This window comes from Candoia aspera, chromosome 6 (genome assembly GCF_035149785.1).
Source record: "Candoia aspera isolate rCanAsp1 chromosome 6, rCanAsp1.hap2, whole genome shotgun sequence".
In the NCBI taxonomy this organism is placed as follows: Eukaryota; Metazoa; Chordata; class Lepidosauria; order Squamata; family Boidae; genus Candoia; species Candoia aspera.
In genome coordinates, this window is record NC_086158.1 from 10,886,004 (window position 1) to 10,900,780 (window position 14,777).

Genomic DNA, 14,777 nt, shown 5'->3' on the forward strand with positions numbered 1-14,777 from the left:
ATGAACTTGGTCAAAGTCAGTATCCAATGAATGAGTGGGTCAGTGCTTATTGTGACACACGGCAGCCAGTGGGTCTAGGCAACAAGAAGTCAGTCAGACTGGGGAGGACCTGGAGAAATGATCAGGGGGAGGAAGGAGGCTAAGGGTTATGGAGCAGGAGGGAGGAATCCAAGAGGTTATAGACCAAGAGACAAATGCTGAGGTGAAGAGTAGGGAGCTGAATGAGACAGTTCAGGAGCAGATCGCAGAGCTGGAGATAGGCAATCAGGAGAATGCTTTAGAGCAAGAAGAAAGAATACAGGAAGATAGCACAGAGCTAAATGGAGATATCCCAGAGGAGAATGGAAGGGATTGTGAGTTTGTGGCTGGAGCTCGGCCAAAGATCAAAGAGCAAGTTCAAGGAGGACAGGAAGAATTTACAGAACAATCTGCAGAAGCCCTAACGAGGAATGCAGAATCGGTTGGAACAGGCCAAGATTTGTTCAGAGGGTTTTCAGTAGGAACTCACAAGAAGATCCTGAGGCAGGTTGGGAGATCCTGGGAAGAAGTCACAGAGAAAGTGGGAACAGGGCAGGGCCAGATGGCAGAACAAGACAGCCAAGACCAAGAGGCAGGCCTAAAGCTAGTCAGGGACCTGTTGACAGTTGTCACCAGATCTGACCTTCCACATGAAGAAAAGTTGGAGTTGGAATTTGTGACCCTTCAGTTTATGATGGGAGGCAATGTGCATTTGCTTGGGGAGTTGCAAAGCCAAGCGGTGGTGGAGAACTTCCGACAGGAAGTGTTTGCAAAATTCCCTATACCAGCTTTCCATGTGACCAGCTCAGTGATCTGCTGTGATCAAGCTGCCAGCCAGTGGCCTGAGAGGTCTCAGCTTCTGAAAGAAAATGGCTGTTCCAGGCAACAAGAAAGAATCTACTCCCAGCTCATCTTCTTCCTGTGCAGAGCCCCTTTCCTTAAGTCTTGGGATCAACTGGATCGATTGGCCGAAATGCTACACAAGCTGAAGAACTGCATCTATTATAACCCAGTGGCCTTGGTTGGAGTCATCGTGCAGGTGGATCCAGACCCAGGACTGGATGCAGAACAGGAGGCCCGGGCACGGCGCTGGCTGAGGTGCTTGCTAGATGGGTTCTTTTGCTGCGATTTGTTGTTAGACCATGATGGGACAGAGCCAGAAGTTCAAGTCCAGGTAGCTGTCTATCAGTCAGGCCAACCCGAAAGAGCTTTAGAAGTCAAGAGAGCAGCTTGTCAGGCAATTCGAGCAGCCCTGAAGTTCTGAATGGGCACTACTGATGACCACTCTGATCACATGAGGTAAGCTTAGGGACCTGGAATAAAAATGTGACCTTGGGTCTCACACCTTGCTGAGCTAAAGTTTGCTTTAACCATGGTTTGTTGAGTAAGCTGCAGTAATTGGGCATATAGGTGCTGGTTGTCACCTTTAAAACCTCCATGGCTGGGGACTGGGTTACCTAAGGGACTGTCTTCTCCCAGTTGTTTCTACCTGCCCAATTCGGTCTGGTAGGTTGGGCATGCTACGGGTCCTGTCAGCCAAGGAATGTCAGTTGGGGACTAGGAGCACGCCTTCTCTGCCATAGCGCCTGCCCTCTGGCATATTCTTCCTTCAGAGATCAGGATGCCCCCGACCCTGTTGGCTTTTCGTAAGGCTGTGAAGACCTGGTTATGTGCCTGGGCCTGGGGCCCCCAGTATATTAAGGGCCCCATTTCTTGGCTATACTAACATCTATGCATTGCTTACTTGGTAACCATATATATTTATTTCATACTGTTTAATTGTTTTTAATTATTTTAACTGTTTTATGGTTTTTATGATTATAAGCCGCCCAGAATCACTTGCTGAGATGGGCAACTATAGAAATTAAATAAACAAACAAACAACATGCTAAGACAATATCAAACAAACTTGGGACTGATTAGAAGAAGGAATGAATATATAAATCCTATTCATACTAAAACGCCAGAGATGGGGATAGGGATTATCCAGAACATGTATATAGTGAGTGTTCAGTTTTAATAAGAGCTGAACGGGTATCTAGATGAGAAAGAGAAACTGAGAAACAATCCTGTGTGATAGGAGAAACAGAATTAACCTTCAGCACACATGAGCCATGCCTACTTTGAAAGATTCAAGGCAGAAGAGGAAGGCAGCTGGGTTCAGACATCATACTAAGACAGAGCCAGTTAACAAAGTATTCGTTAGATTTATATCCAGAAGTTCAAGGTGGTATACGTAAGATTTGTTTCTCCATTCTCTCCCCCCAAAAACAGCCCTGTGAGATGGTTGGGTTGAGAGGGAGCTGCCTAAAATCCAGTGAGTTTTCACGGCTGAGGGTGAATTGGAATCTAGGTCTTCACGGTCCTAGACTAACACTTTACGGACTACAGTAGATTGATTCTTCTTGCAAATCAGAGTTGTGTGCATGGGCACTTGTGGTGGGGAGAGAATGATAACTTGTGCATGCTGTGACTTGGGTACTTGTATTCAGAAGTAATGGTACAGTATTTGTAGGAAAATGAGCATGTTGTCACCATTGCAATTTGCTATGGGCACTGCTGGTACATAGAATTCAAACATTACACTAAGCTATAAATCATCATTTATATACCACAGTGGCTGAGTTCACAGAATGTTTAAGCCAAAACTAAATCAACCATAATTGTAGCTTAGCCTATAATTCTAATGGTCAATTGACTAATCAATAAAGATACTGTATAATAACTTGGTCCACAGTTCACATCTTTGGAAGACTGTATAAAACATAATTTTCTATGGATTCTAGTTAGGACCTCCACTAGACTCTTGAGACTGAGGATTTCAGTGTCTAGAAGGAAGGAAAGCAGATTATCTGAACTCCTTTCATTCAGATTTCAGGTGTAGATATAGGATGGGGACAGCATTCAATTTTGTGGATGACTTCTGTCAGGACTTGGATGGAGGTAGCACAGCTTCCTTATCCTTTTAAGACTCTTGGCAGCTTTTGATATCTATCTATCTATCTATCTATCTATCTATCTATCTATCTATCTATCTATCTATCTATCTATCTATCATCACATTTTTATCACCACCCATCTCCCCCCTAAGGATGAATGATCGTGGTATCATCCCAGACCACCTGTGAAGGTTGGGAATTGGAGGCACTGGTTTGCTCTGCTTCCACTCCTTCTTAGTGGACAGTTCAAGTGGGTGGCGCTAGAGAGATCAACCAGGAGGTGACTCCCTTGTGGGACACATGACTTGGGGCTATTCCCCTTCCTTTTTAGCATTTATGTGAAGCCACTGGAAGAGGTCATCCATCAATCTGAAGATGTGGTTTCGTCACTGTGCTGATGATTCCCAATTGTACATCACTACCCTGGGTCCCACAGGAGATGCTATCAATGCCTTGTCCCAGTATCTGGAGACTGCCAGGGTCTGTATGAGCCATAACAGTCTGCCTGAATCCCAGCACAATGAAGTTGCCAGTGATTTCTCAAGATGCTCTGGCTGCAAAAATGATCCGTTTTTTGGTAGCTGGCGGTGCATCCCCTCTTTTTCTGCAGTCAGGACTCATAAGGGGTTTGGTGATTATATCATACAAGCAGGTGGGAGCAACTTTTTAAAATTTAGGGATAGTGCAAGATCCCTGCCCAGTGCCCCAGGTTTATTTGCACTAAGCCTATCCAAAGGCTTAATGCACCTTTATTTCTTGTAGGTAATCATGCTGCCAAAGTTCATCAATCTGTTGCCCACTTTCAGTGATGTGATTGGGAGCATTTGCAGCAGGCAGAGGCAAAGCAGAGAAATATGGTTTTTTAAACTACATGCTTCCAGTAGCATCTCAGTCATGAAAGGAAAGGCCCTTTAAGTGTGAATTTTCCTTCTGCACCCCTTGTAAAAGGCTGACAGCCCACTCTGGTAACTGTAAGAAGAGAATCCAGATTTTAAGCAAGATATCACCAAAGCTAGCTTAGCAATTACACTAACCACCATGTCATAGCCTTGAGACAAACATCTTGGTGATCACTACTATCTGTGAGATGAAAGCTGCTTTTTTCAGCAAGTTAAAAAACAGAACAAAATCAAGATATTTCCATAGGATAAACACAAGCAAGGACAAACACTGGCATTTTTTATTTGATGTTATCCTTCCATAAGGCTGAACCAGCACAGAATCTAGAGAACCAGAGAAATGACATTGAACTAGAGAACATAATAATATGTTACATTATTGGACACAGAGAAGAAAGTGTCCTGTTTCCTAAGCAGTGCTGGTTGTTGCTGTTAGAGCTTTGGGGTCCAGGATACTGAAGAACGGCTGACGTTACATTTTAGCCTCTTGTGATTGGAGGAATTGGCTGTTCCCCAAATCAGGGCTTTATTGGGGAGGGTATCTAGACTGCAAAATACTGCTCCCACCCTGAAGCCATAATTGACTCCCTTCCTTTCCTATTTCCCATGGGTAGTGAAAGCCAGCCTTTTCTCATGGGCGTATTCAAATAACAAATGAATGGGACTGGGGTGGTCCTAGATGCTGCCTTTTATTCCCTTTGATGGCTAGTAATAGTTCAAACAATTGCCCTCTTCTGCTTTGCTTACAGGTAGTCCTCGCTTAACAACCCTAATTGGGACCGGAATTTCCATCGCCAAGTGAAGTGGTCATTAGGTGAAACATCATGTGACAGCACCACTTAGTGATGGCAGTTCCCAGTCCCAGTTGTGGTCATTAGGCCAAGACCTCACGCTTCTCCTGCCCTGCTGTGCTCGCCTCCGCTTCAACTCCCCCCACCCACTTCTTTGTCCCCCATCTCTTCCCTTTTGGCCGCCCTGCGCTCCACTGCTACCACCTACCCCTGCCGCCCCCAGCTGACCATCATCATCTTCCTCCCGCTGCTGATGAGGCACACCTGGCTGAGGCAGCTGCTAGCTCCTCGCAAGGCTTCAGGGAGGTGGCGTGAGGGCTGCATGAAGGGCCAACAGCTGCGGAAGAAGACGCGAAGGTCATCTGGGGGTGGCAGGGGTATGTGGTGGCAGAATGAAGGGGGGCCAAAAGGGCACAGATGGGGAGAGATAGGCAGGTGGGGGGAGTTGAAGTGCATGCTGCGATCATAAATGTGGGCGACATGCCAAGAGCCCAAATTTTAATCATATGACCACAGGGGCACTGCAACAGCTGTAACTTTGAAGACTGTAACTACCACTTGTTTGGCGTCATCGTAACTTTGAATGGTCGCTAAACAAATGGTCGTTAAGTGAGCCCTGCCTGTATAATTTTTGACTAGTTTTTATCCGGTATTTATTCTTTCCTGGGACAGTGCTTTGGGGACTGGGTTAAATATAGGATAAAAAATTAAGATGAATCTTTTATACTATTTATTTGCCCTCCATTCTTTTAATTTTTTTTCAGTTAAAAGCATTCTTCCGTTCCTTCTGCTGGTCATTCTATCATGCTGCTCCATGTGCTCTGGGCTGCCTCACCTGTCTCAAGACTCACTGCAACATCCCTGTTGTTTCTGTAACTGTGGTTCTTTTTCACTCCTGATTCATTAACCAACTGCAGACCACAAAGCCTGTTGACCAGGGCCTTGATTCAGCTACATTAAAAAAAACAACTTAGCTTTATGCAGTTCCTTGTGCTCCTTAATGATCTTTATAACAAGGTAATTTATAATTATTATTTTATAGTATTTCTAGATACCAAGGGGCAGTCAGGATTGACATCTCCAGAAGTCTGGAACCTTCAGTTTGCACAGCTGTATTACATACAGAATACTTTTTTCTTTCCTAAACTTTATCAGCATCCAACTACTTTAAAGATTCATGTATTTCTGTTGCTTTTCTTTACAGATCTCCAGTACTGTGCAAGATCTCACCATCCCTGGAACATCATTTAAAATTCAGATTATTCCCTCCAAATTTTCTCTCTGTGTGCTTTAATTTTGGAATAGTTTATGCAAGCATGAACATGTCTTCACAGGTGGCAGCCCGGGGCTGTTCTTGTCTGGACTTGCTAAACAGGGTCAGGCCTGTTTAAAGGTTAATGGGAAGCCCTCAGGGATGCCAAGGCTGGAGTCTAGTTTGGGAAGTGTCTGTCTGTCCGTCAATCCATCCATCCATATAGGAAGAAAACTATTTCTGTATTGCTGCCAAAAAAACTTCATGGAACCTCACTTGGCATCAAGTTTGACTTGAAAAAGCCTTTTCTTTTAGTATGAAAAAGCCTAGCTCTTATCACCCCAATCATAGAAGAAATTTAAGGTCTAGGCAGTAGACCCATTTGATAAATTACTGTCAGTTAAGATTTAAATACAAAACTGAGACAGAAGAAGAAATATGACAAAATACATTTTCATTTTCATTTTATTTCCAAAGTTAAGGTGCAGTGGATGGAGATCAGATCAGGCCAGGCAGAAAGAATGTCCAAGCGTACAGTTTGGAAAAAGCAGCTCTGCACCCATTCTCAACTCAGATTAAGACTGTAGAGTTAGGAAGAAGGCCCCGGTTCTAGCTTCCTGGGGAGAATGGCTTCCCTTGCCTCTTTCCAGAAGCTATTTGCATGTAGTCAAAATGTTTTATATTGATGTTGGATGGCTCAGTACATCCTATGGCATGGAACAAGGAACTCAAACAGGTAAGGTGCTCTCTCTTCCCCGAGTTGGGATAGATAAATAACCAGGTTTCAACTTGAGTAAACAGTTCCCGAGTTGGGATGCATAACCCTTTTGGAGTTGAGGGTTGGGCCTGGCCATTGAACGACATGCTATAGTTACACTCCAGCAAGTGGATTGGAATCACAAATTTAACTCAACTTGTTTAGCATTAAAATTATTCCTTTTCATTGACTATCCTCTTCTGTATATAGCATGTTAAAGAATGACTGTTGGAGGAGCCTCGGGAGGTCAGCCCAAGATACTGAGCAGGCCCGCAACTAGGGTCTGGGTTATCCAGGGCAAACATGGATTCTGTGTCCATTTTGGCGGCACCCGGGGCACATGCCCTGCTTTCCCCCCCACCAGTTGGGGCCCTGGATACTGAGTGGTATATGTGGCTATGGAGCTGCAGAACCTATACCTCTATCAAAAGGCATGGCTATCAGAGTCAGTCTTCACTAGCTGGTTCCTCTTAGAATCAAGAGGCAGAAGCACAGGCAAGAGATGGTTGTGCCACCAATACGTCTCCATGAGAGCAACTGAAGGATTTAGAGAATGGGAAAAATGCCTAGGAAGGGAGAAGCAAAGTGTTTGTACAGGTTTCTCCGTAGTTTCCAAATTTTCAAATAGTTTCTAGCAAACTCGCGTTTTCACAAGCATACATCTTGAATATAAAATGCCATAAAAGATGGCAATACTTTTGCTTGTTTCTATGTTTTACCACCTTACTATAACATGCAACCTGCTGTGGGCATGAGGCATGTGGAGAGGGGTTGGCAGTGCACAGATAACACCATGTATGCCCGTAAAACATTCTGGGTTCAATTCTCCATCTTTCCACCTAAGAGGATTGAGAAAAACTCTACCTAAGTCCTTCAAAAATTGATGCTAGAGCAGTGTTTCTCAACCTTGGCAACCTTAAGATGTCTAGACTTCAACCCCCAGAATTCAGCATGCTGGCTGGGGAATTCTGGGAGTTGAAGTCCAGACATCTTAAAGTTGCCAAGGTTGACAACTTCAGTGCTTTGCTAGAGGCAACAGTACTGAGCAAAAGAAATCAATAACCTGATTTCATTTATGAAATGACCACCCCATTAAAAAAGAAATGAGTTAAGCACTTAAACAATTAAATAGATCTATCACTGAGCCACAGTCCACCACCTGCCCCCATCTTGATTAAGCCTTATGCCTGGAGTATAAGGACAGGATGGAGATGCATATATTCCAAAAATTACTAAAAATAATAAACTTTACTTCTTCACTACATACATCCATTTCCCAAATTGTTCAGAACATGAAATATCACAATACATGAAAATCTAATAAAGACATTTTTTTACAGATTTGATTTAACTCCAGAGCATTATCTTTCCTTAGGACTTTAGCAAAAAAAAAAAAAAAAAAAGGAAAAGATAACTCATTTTAAAGCATCAACCCATAGATAATGGTAATTTTTAACACACGCCTCTTGCCATGTGAGATGTTTTCAACTTGTCAGTACATTTTTTTTTTAAAGAAAGTTGTATAATACAAACATAACTGTTTGCCAGTATCTAGTTTTGTGGATAACAATGATCATTGTTTCCAAATGACAGAGTTAGGTTTAGGTTTAAAAAATGTATACCAATCCAGCTTTTAGATGTACATAAATATAGCAAAGTTGTCTAAAACAAAATGGCCTTGATACGTTGATCTGGAATTCAATCATTTTGGTTACCTTTATTGCAGTATATAAATCTAATTTAGGATTATACTCTGCCATCTCAAACTGCTATAGTGTCACTGTTTCTATGGCTTTGTCTATAGCAAGCAAATCATTGTTCTCTTATTCCTACAAATGGAATTGCTTTCCACATTATTGGGATTACTGCAAATTTTGTGCACATCTTGCTGTATCAGTGAGTGTAATGGCCAACCTACAATGGCCCTCTATTTCTAATTTTTCCCCTAGAAAATACACATTTTAATTAACGGCTAAAACATTTTGAGGTGTAAATGTAGTTTTTAAATGAAAAGGTACAGCATCGTTAAGTATGTCAGCGTTTATTTTCTTCCCAAACTTTACTGCCAAAAACTGCTTTGTCTTTCTACTCTCAAAATACTGGTGTCTGCACTTTTGCATCATTTTTAGAATTAATAGTATTGTAATACTGGCTTATAGCATTAATACGTAGCATATAAACTAGCAGTGTGCTTTTATAGTTCTAGGTCTCCATTTCTAGTTAGAAAATCCTTTTTAGAGATAATTTAAAGATCAATGTACAAAAGAGGGATGAGGACATAGTGTGGCATACACAATATAGATAAAAAGAGTATCTGCTGTGTTCTGATTAGGTTTCATTTATGATGCATCACTGCCCAAGTTGAAACCCCACCTTCAAATGAACATGGAAGAATAGTGCTGAAAGCATCTGTACCCACAGATATTGTGCTCCCCTTCTGCAGGAAGAGTTGTATTTTCTATGCTCTGAGAAAAGACATCTAAAAAAATCCAAGAAGGGCTCTAAGTGTCATACCTTATAAAAATCAGGTAAAGGGATTTCGCACTAAATTCTTAGCAGACCAAGGTCACAAAACTACCTTATCAGTTGATATCCAAATGCAATTTGAGGTATTGATTTTGAACTTTTTTAGGATGAGGGGAGCCCTAAAGGAGGTTTCTTTCCTCATCCATCAGTTTCAAGGTAATTCACAGAACCTTTTCTAGGAATGATGCTACTACCATTACAACTGTGCATGATATAGCTGCAATACCTATGGCTTTGAAAGCTGTGAAATGTAAATCCCATTATGGAATTATTTTTCTAGAAAATCTTAAAAGATCAAATGAACATTCAAAGACACAGTAATACTCCTCTAAAACTCATTTCCCATGTGAGAATAGCGGCTGTTTTAAAATTAAAGTGCAGCCAGGAGAATATTTACTATTGTTTATTATGCCTACAAACATCTATATACTGCCTTTTGGTTCTACAAAGGGCTTCCACGACAGCACTAAACAACTGAAGTATCATTACAATCTAAAAAACCAAAACCAAAGGAGGGCAAAGCAAATCCAAATCTACCATGGGTAAGGTTACAATGAGAGCCAGCTTGGTGTAGTGGTTAAGGCATCAGGCTGGAAACCAGGAGACTGAGTTCTAGTCCTGCCTTAGGGACAAAGCCAGCTGGGTGACCTTGGGCCAGTCCCCCCCTCTTAGCTCTAGGAAGGAGGCAATGACAAACCACTTCTGAAAAAAATGTTGCCAAAAAAACTACAGGGACTAGTCCAGCCAGTTGCCAGGAATCAAGACTGACTTGGAAGGTACTCACTCAGAAAGGTTACAGTGCACTAAATGCTTGATGACTGGGACTTCTACCTTCAGGATGTGGCCACCAAAAAGCTGCCTCACATCCCCTACAGTTCTCTCTCTCAGCATTAGTGTGCACACCTGAACCATTGAAGGCAGCTAGTTGTAAGTACCTTATATTGGGTTATAAGCACCTTAGAGGATGGAGGTTGATGATCTAGCAAGAACAACTCCAGGAAACTTGTCTGAGAGAACAAAAGAGAAGCAAAGACCATAAACAGGAGCAAAGTTTCTTACTTTTCCAAGTATCCAGGCAGAAAAGGTAGTTGCTGGCAAGTAGTTTAAAGACTAAAACTTGTTTGACTTTGTGCTTATCAAACACTGAATTGAATTTTTGAACCAGTATTATAATATTGCAATACCTGAGACACAATAATATGAACATGTCGTCAACATTTAAGCTGCACTTAAAATATAGGGCCCATAAATACTTCTATTCACTGGTACAACAGATAGAACAACTGGAGGTCTGACCAGGCTTACAATGATTTTCAGTAGATATATTTTATCCAATGCAATCTTTTACCAGAAAGGAAGTTGCAGGTTATAATTGCTCTTGAAGTATTGGAGAACTATATTTTCAAAGTACGTATGAAGTATTATTTCTTAAGTAAAGATGCTGGCAATCTCTGTAAAAAAAATAGAACACAACTGCTCCGTTAGGTAAAAATACATGATGATCAGAAGGAGCTCTAGTTCAGCATAATTGGCACATGATCTGCACATAGTTTGTAGGGTTTGTAGGATCCTGCTGTTTCCAGATAGAGGCTGGGAAGAATCCTGGAGAGATCCAGTTTGTCAATACAGAAAATACCTAATTAAGCCTACCACATATCTCATTTGGTATAAGGCGGTTTCCATTATCACTACAAAATATGTAAATAAGTGCCACATTAGATTTATGAGGATTACGTGCCATCAACTCTTTGTTGACTCTTAGCAACAACGTAGAGTTTCTCCACAATATGTCCCTAACCTGGCCCTTCAGCTCTTCCAACAGTGCACACATTGCTACTGCAACTGAGTCTGCTGCTGGTTGTCGTCTTCTTCCTTCCATCTTGCCCAGCGAGTTAGGTCTTCAAGTAACGTTACTTGAAGTAGGATAACTTGAGCCTGATCGTTTGTGCCTCTAGAACTCTGGGTTGATTTGTTCAATGTTCCATTGGTTTGTTTTCTTGGCTGTCCACAGTATTCCCAGCAGTCCTCTCCAACAGCAAAGTTCAAAGGCGTCAATACCCTTCCTATCCTGCTTCTTCCAATTTTAGTTCCTATAGAGCGTCACAGGAATACCATGGCTTGCATGATTCTGATCTTTCTAGGTATAGACACATCATGACATTCGAATTACCAATTCCTAAAGACACTTTGCAAATATCTGTTCCTTATGAACAGTATTAAAGAAACAAACTTAATCACAACTAGGCTGTAATGCAAAACAGGGATCTTTTCAAAGGCAGCCATTGGAGACATTGGCTAAAATCCAAAGTTGTGACTTTAGGTATCTAAAAACAGATTGTTTGATCAATAACCCTCCTATTCCAGAACACCATATTAAAATTTGTTTTTGAAAGTCCATGTGTTTTCACAGTTTACCATGTGGCATGAAAGAATTCTTTTGGAAAAATACAAATCAAAGGCACAGAATTAGTGGTACCTTTTGGGGGGGGGATTCTGATTGAGTATTAATAGATTACACCTCAGACAAAGATCAGAATACTGAAAAACTAATCGAGATAACCCAAGAACTATTTTTACTCCACTTCCAGGTTTCCACAATCCCATATGCAGGTGTGGGGATCCGATGGCCTGTGCAGGTATTGTAGAATTATGATTCCTAAGCAACCCTACCCTAAATGGTCAATGATAAGGGATGTTTTAAGCAAACATGTAAATTGTATGTATGTATGTATAAATAAATAAATAAATGTTGGTACTGTAGTTCATCAACATTAGGAAGGCTGCAGGTTCCCCATTCCTGCCCTACGGTATCATCTGTATGAACATTAGCTTTCAAGATGAGTGGATTTATGATTTTTACAAAGAGCTGTGCAGAATTGTCATGGCTTTAGTTTTTACACAATGGCATTTTCTGTACCCATAAAAATAAATTCAAGATGCAATTACTAACAGCACAATGAATGTTTAGCTTGCTCAAGAAATATAGCCTCTTAACAATTTACATTCTATACAAATTTATTTATAATGTTATATTCTACTAGCTACTGTCAGCACACCATAATCAAATTATATTGCACTCAGAGTAATACCTATTTGAGAAAGTCAAGTGCGCTCAAATATCCAGATTTCCTGAACATTTTCAAATCCTATGAACTCAGTGAGATAACATTAGTGTAAAAGAAATGGCACCTTGTGTTTTTGGGCTCAAGATATATATTATAAAAAATATTTCTGGAACAATTTGTACCAGCCGCTATGCCAGTTGATGCCAATTTTTATCAGTTTCATATTGCAATAAAGACATACAGCACATACAGGCACAAACATCTATAAAATATTGGTTGGTTAGCTCTGCATGCTGGGAATTGTGTGCAGTCTGAAGACTACTTAGTGATCAAATTAATAATATTACTTCTGGTTTGTTGGTTATTCTAATTAAGCAGTTCCTTTCTAGCAGTCTAGGAAAGAAAGCCAAGAGAGAGGTGGAAGACAAGTTAAAAATTATCTAGATACCCCAAATATCCTTTAAACAGCATTGCCTGAGATTATTTTTAGGAAGACCTGAAAGATCTCATTTCATTCTAATGCACCAAACTAGCATAAACAAGAATTAACTTTTACCTCCATAGACAGATCATCTTATGGGAAGTTCAAATAGTTACCAGTGGAAACCTAAGCTTTTCTGAGAACCTTTGCCAATACTACTTTGATCAGGAAGCTGAAGACAGGCTCTCCCTTTTTCATCCAATTGTTTCCCAGTCTAGTCAAGACTCTTTTCTGACTGTGTTAACCAGCAGTACTAAGATGTATTCAAAGAATGCTATAAATATCTGATGTTCCACTTTGGGAAAGCTTAAAATAACTCAGAAAGCCTTTAGGTTTCTAAGTTACACTTAGCTTAATTTTACCATCTGAACTCAGCAAATGTGCTTGATGTTTGATTCAACTTCAACATTTAAAAATGTTTATTACTGGCCATCCTGGCACCCTCCAGATATGTTAGAGTATAACTCCCACCACACAGCAATTAGTTATACTGGACAGGGATGATGGAAGTTGTAGCCCAATAGATTTGGCAGAGGGGAAGGTGGAAAAGGCAGCAATAGACAATGGAAATTGAGCATTCTGATCACAAGTCATATTTATTTGGAAGCAAGTGTTACCAGTTTCAGGAGAATTCCCCGCTCCCCTTTGTGATGACACAGATGAGGACTTGCAGGCCCTAGCCTGATCCTATAGTCCCATGCAAGTAACTCTGTGCAGCCGCTGTACCTAAGCAGCCTTCTGAACATGTGAACTGCAGGCATACATATCCAGCTCTGTTCAACTTACCATGGAAAGCTCCCTAAATCCATCTCAGCAAGTGCTGAACAAACCCCTGGATGTAGTAAAAGTATGCCATGCAGTGCCTATGGAATGGCTGCATCAGAGCTGGCTCTAGAGTCAGGACTCAGTACATTTGAAGAAGCCATGCCTGGACCAGCACAGGGATCTTTAGACCTGACCCTACAAGTCACTGCATCAGTCTAGTGGTTTAGATAAATCTGGCTGTTAGACAACGAAGTGGTCTCTGGAATTAAAATGACAGAAAATCAACACAAAGACATATATATTAAGAAGTTTCTGTTATATAAATAACCTTTATAAAAATAATCTTTAATTCTAATAACTCACCTCTTTTTTAGGCTCTGGAAAGCATGCATGAAAATTGTTTTGAAGTTTAGGTTAGAAAAAGAAATAAAATCCAAACTCCAAAACCTAAGAAAAACCACTACTCTTAAATCCACGAATTGTATCTGACATTATAAAGGCACCATCCCTTCTAATTTTTACTGAGTACAGTTCATTGGAGAAGAAAACTCTTTTAGAAACGAAACTGCTAAACTTTCCTTCTTTTCATTATTCTGTAACCCACCTGAATCCTTTTTTCACCATGTGAAAGACTGGACATGTGAAAGATTGGGCTATTATGCTGGCACAAATTCCCAGTTAAATAACCAAGATGAACAAATCTCTAAGTTTACCTTCTTACATTTAAGGCATAACACGACTACACATATAGGAAAGTTACATATTGAAATGCATGATTTATAGTGTTCAAAACACTACAAATGTTTTATTTATTTAAATAGCTTTGCATTTTTAACCTTGCTGGAAGTTCAAATGCTGTTCTTGGTTTGTGCAACTGTGATGCAACAAGTTTTGTTTTTTTACTGCCAGCAGACAACAGTGCAGTGGAACAGCCAAAAATAGGGCCATCCGTTTTTCATTATCTTTACTTTAGTTCAAGGCATGCTGCTTGATTGTGTGGAAGATCCAGTCCATTTTTGTTGTCCAGCCACCATGATGAGCATCATTCATCTGCTTCATGAAATACTCAAGTGCTTCCTGCTCAGTTTTGTCTAATGCAAGAGTTTTGCGTATATATGCAATGTCATCAAAAGACTGTAGTTCTGGCATCCCTGAACCAAGCATCATGGAAAAGAGGTTTATGAAGAGGTTGGCATGCTGTCGAATTGCTAGGTAAGCCTTGTAACACATTTCTTGGAACCTTGAAAAGAAAAATAAAAAGCACCCCAACAAAATCCTATTAGG

The 14,777-nt window shown here is 40.8% G+C and overlaps 2 protein-coding genes across 2 annotated transcripts in view; one reads left to right on the plus strand and one right to left on the minus strand.

Moving 5' to 3' along the window:
* On the plus strand, window positions 1–6,338 carry LOC134500532 (uncharacterized). The gene is made up of 2 exons (XM_063307869.1): window positions 1–1,317; window positions 5,852–6,338. Exon 1 carries the CDS (start codon window positions 149–151, stop codon window positions 1,280–1,282), a length of 1,134 nt encoding a protein of 377 aa, XP_063163939.1. The 5' UTR covers window positions 1–148; the 3' UTR covers window positions 1,283–1,317; window positions 5,852–6,338.
* Window positions 6,339–12,179: 5,841 nt separating this feature from the next.
* PIK3CA (phosphatidylinositol-4,5-bisphosphate 3-kinase catalytic subunit alpha) overlaps window positions 12,180–14,777 on the minus strand; it is a 30,887-nt gene continuing 28,289 nt past the window's right edge. Inside the window, exon 21 of the mRNA XM_063306417.1 lies at window positions 12,180–14,733. Within this exon, the coding sequence (XP_063162487.1) occupies window positions 14,463–14,733 (271 nt within the window). The 3' untranslated portion in view covers window positions 12,180–14,462. The remainder of the gene's footprint in view (window positions 14,734–14,777) is intronic.

Coding starts and splice junctions, on each gene's coding strand:
- LOC134500532 (XM_063307869.1), top strand. CDS start 149: ATGGAGCAGGAGGGAGGAATCCAAGAGGTTATAGACCAAGAGACAAAT.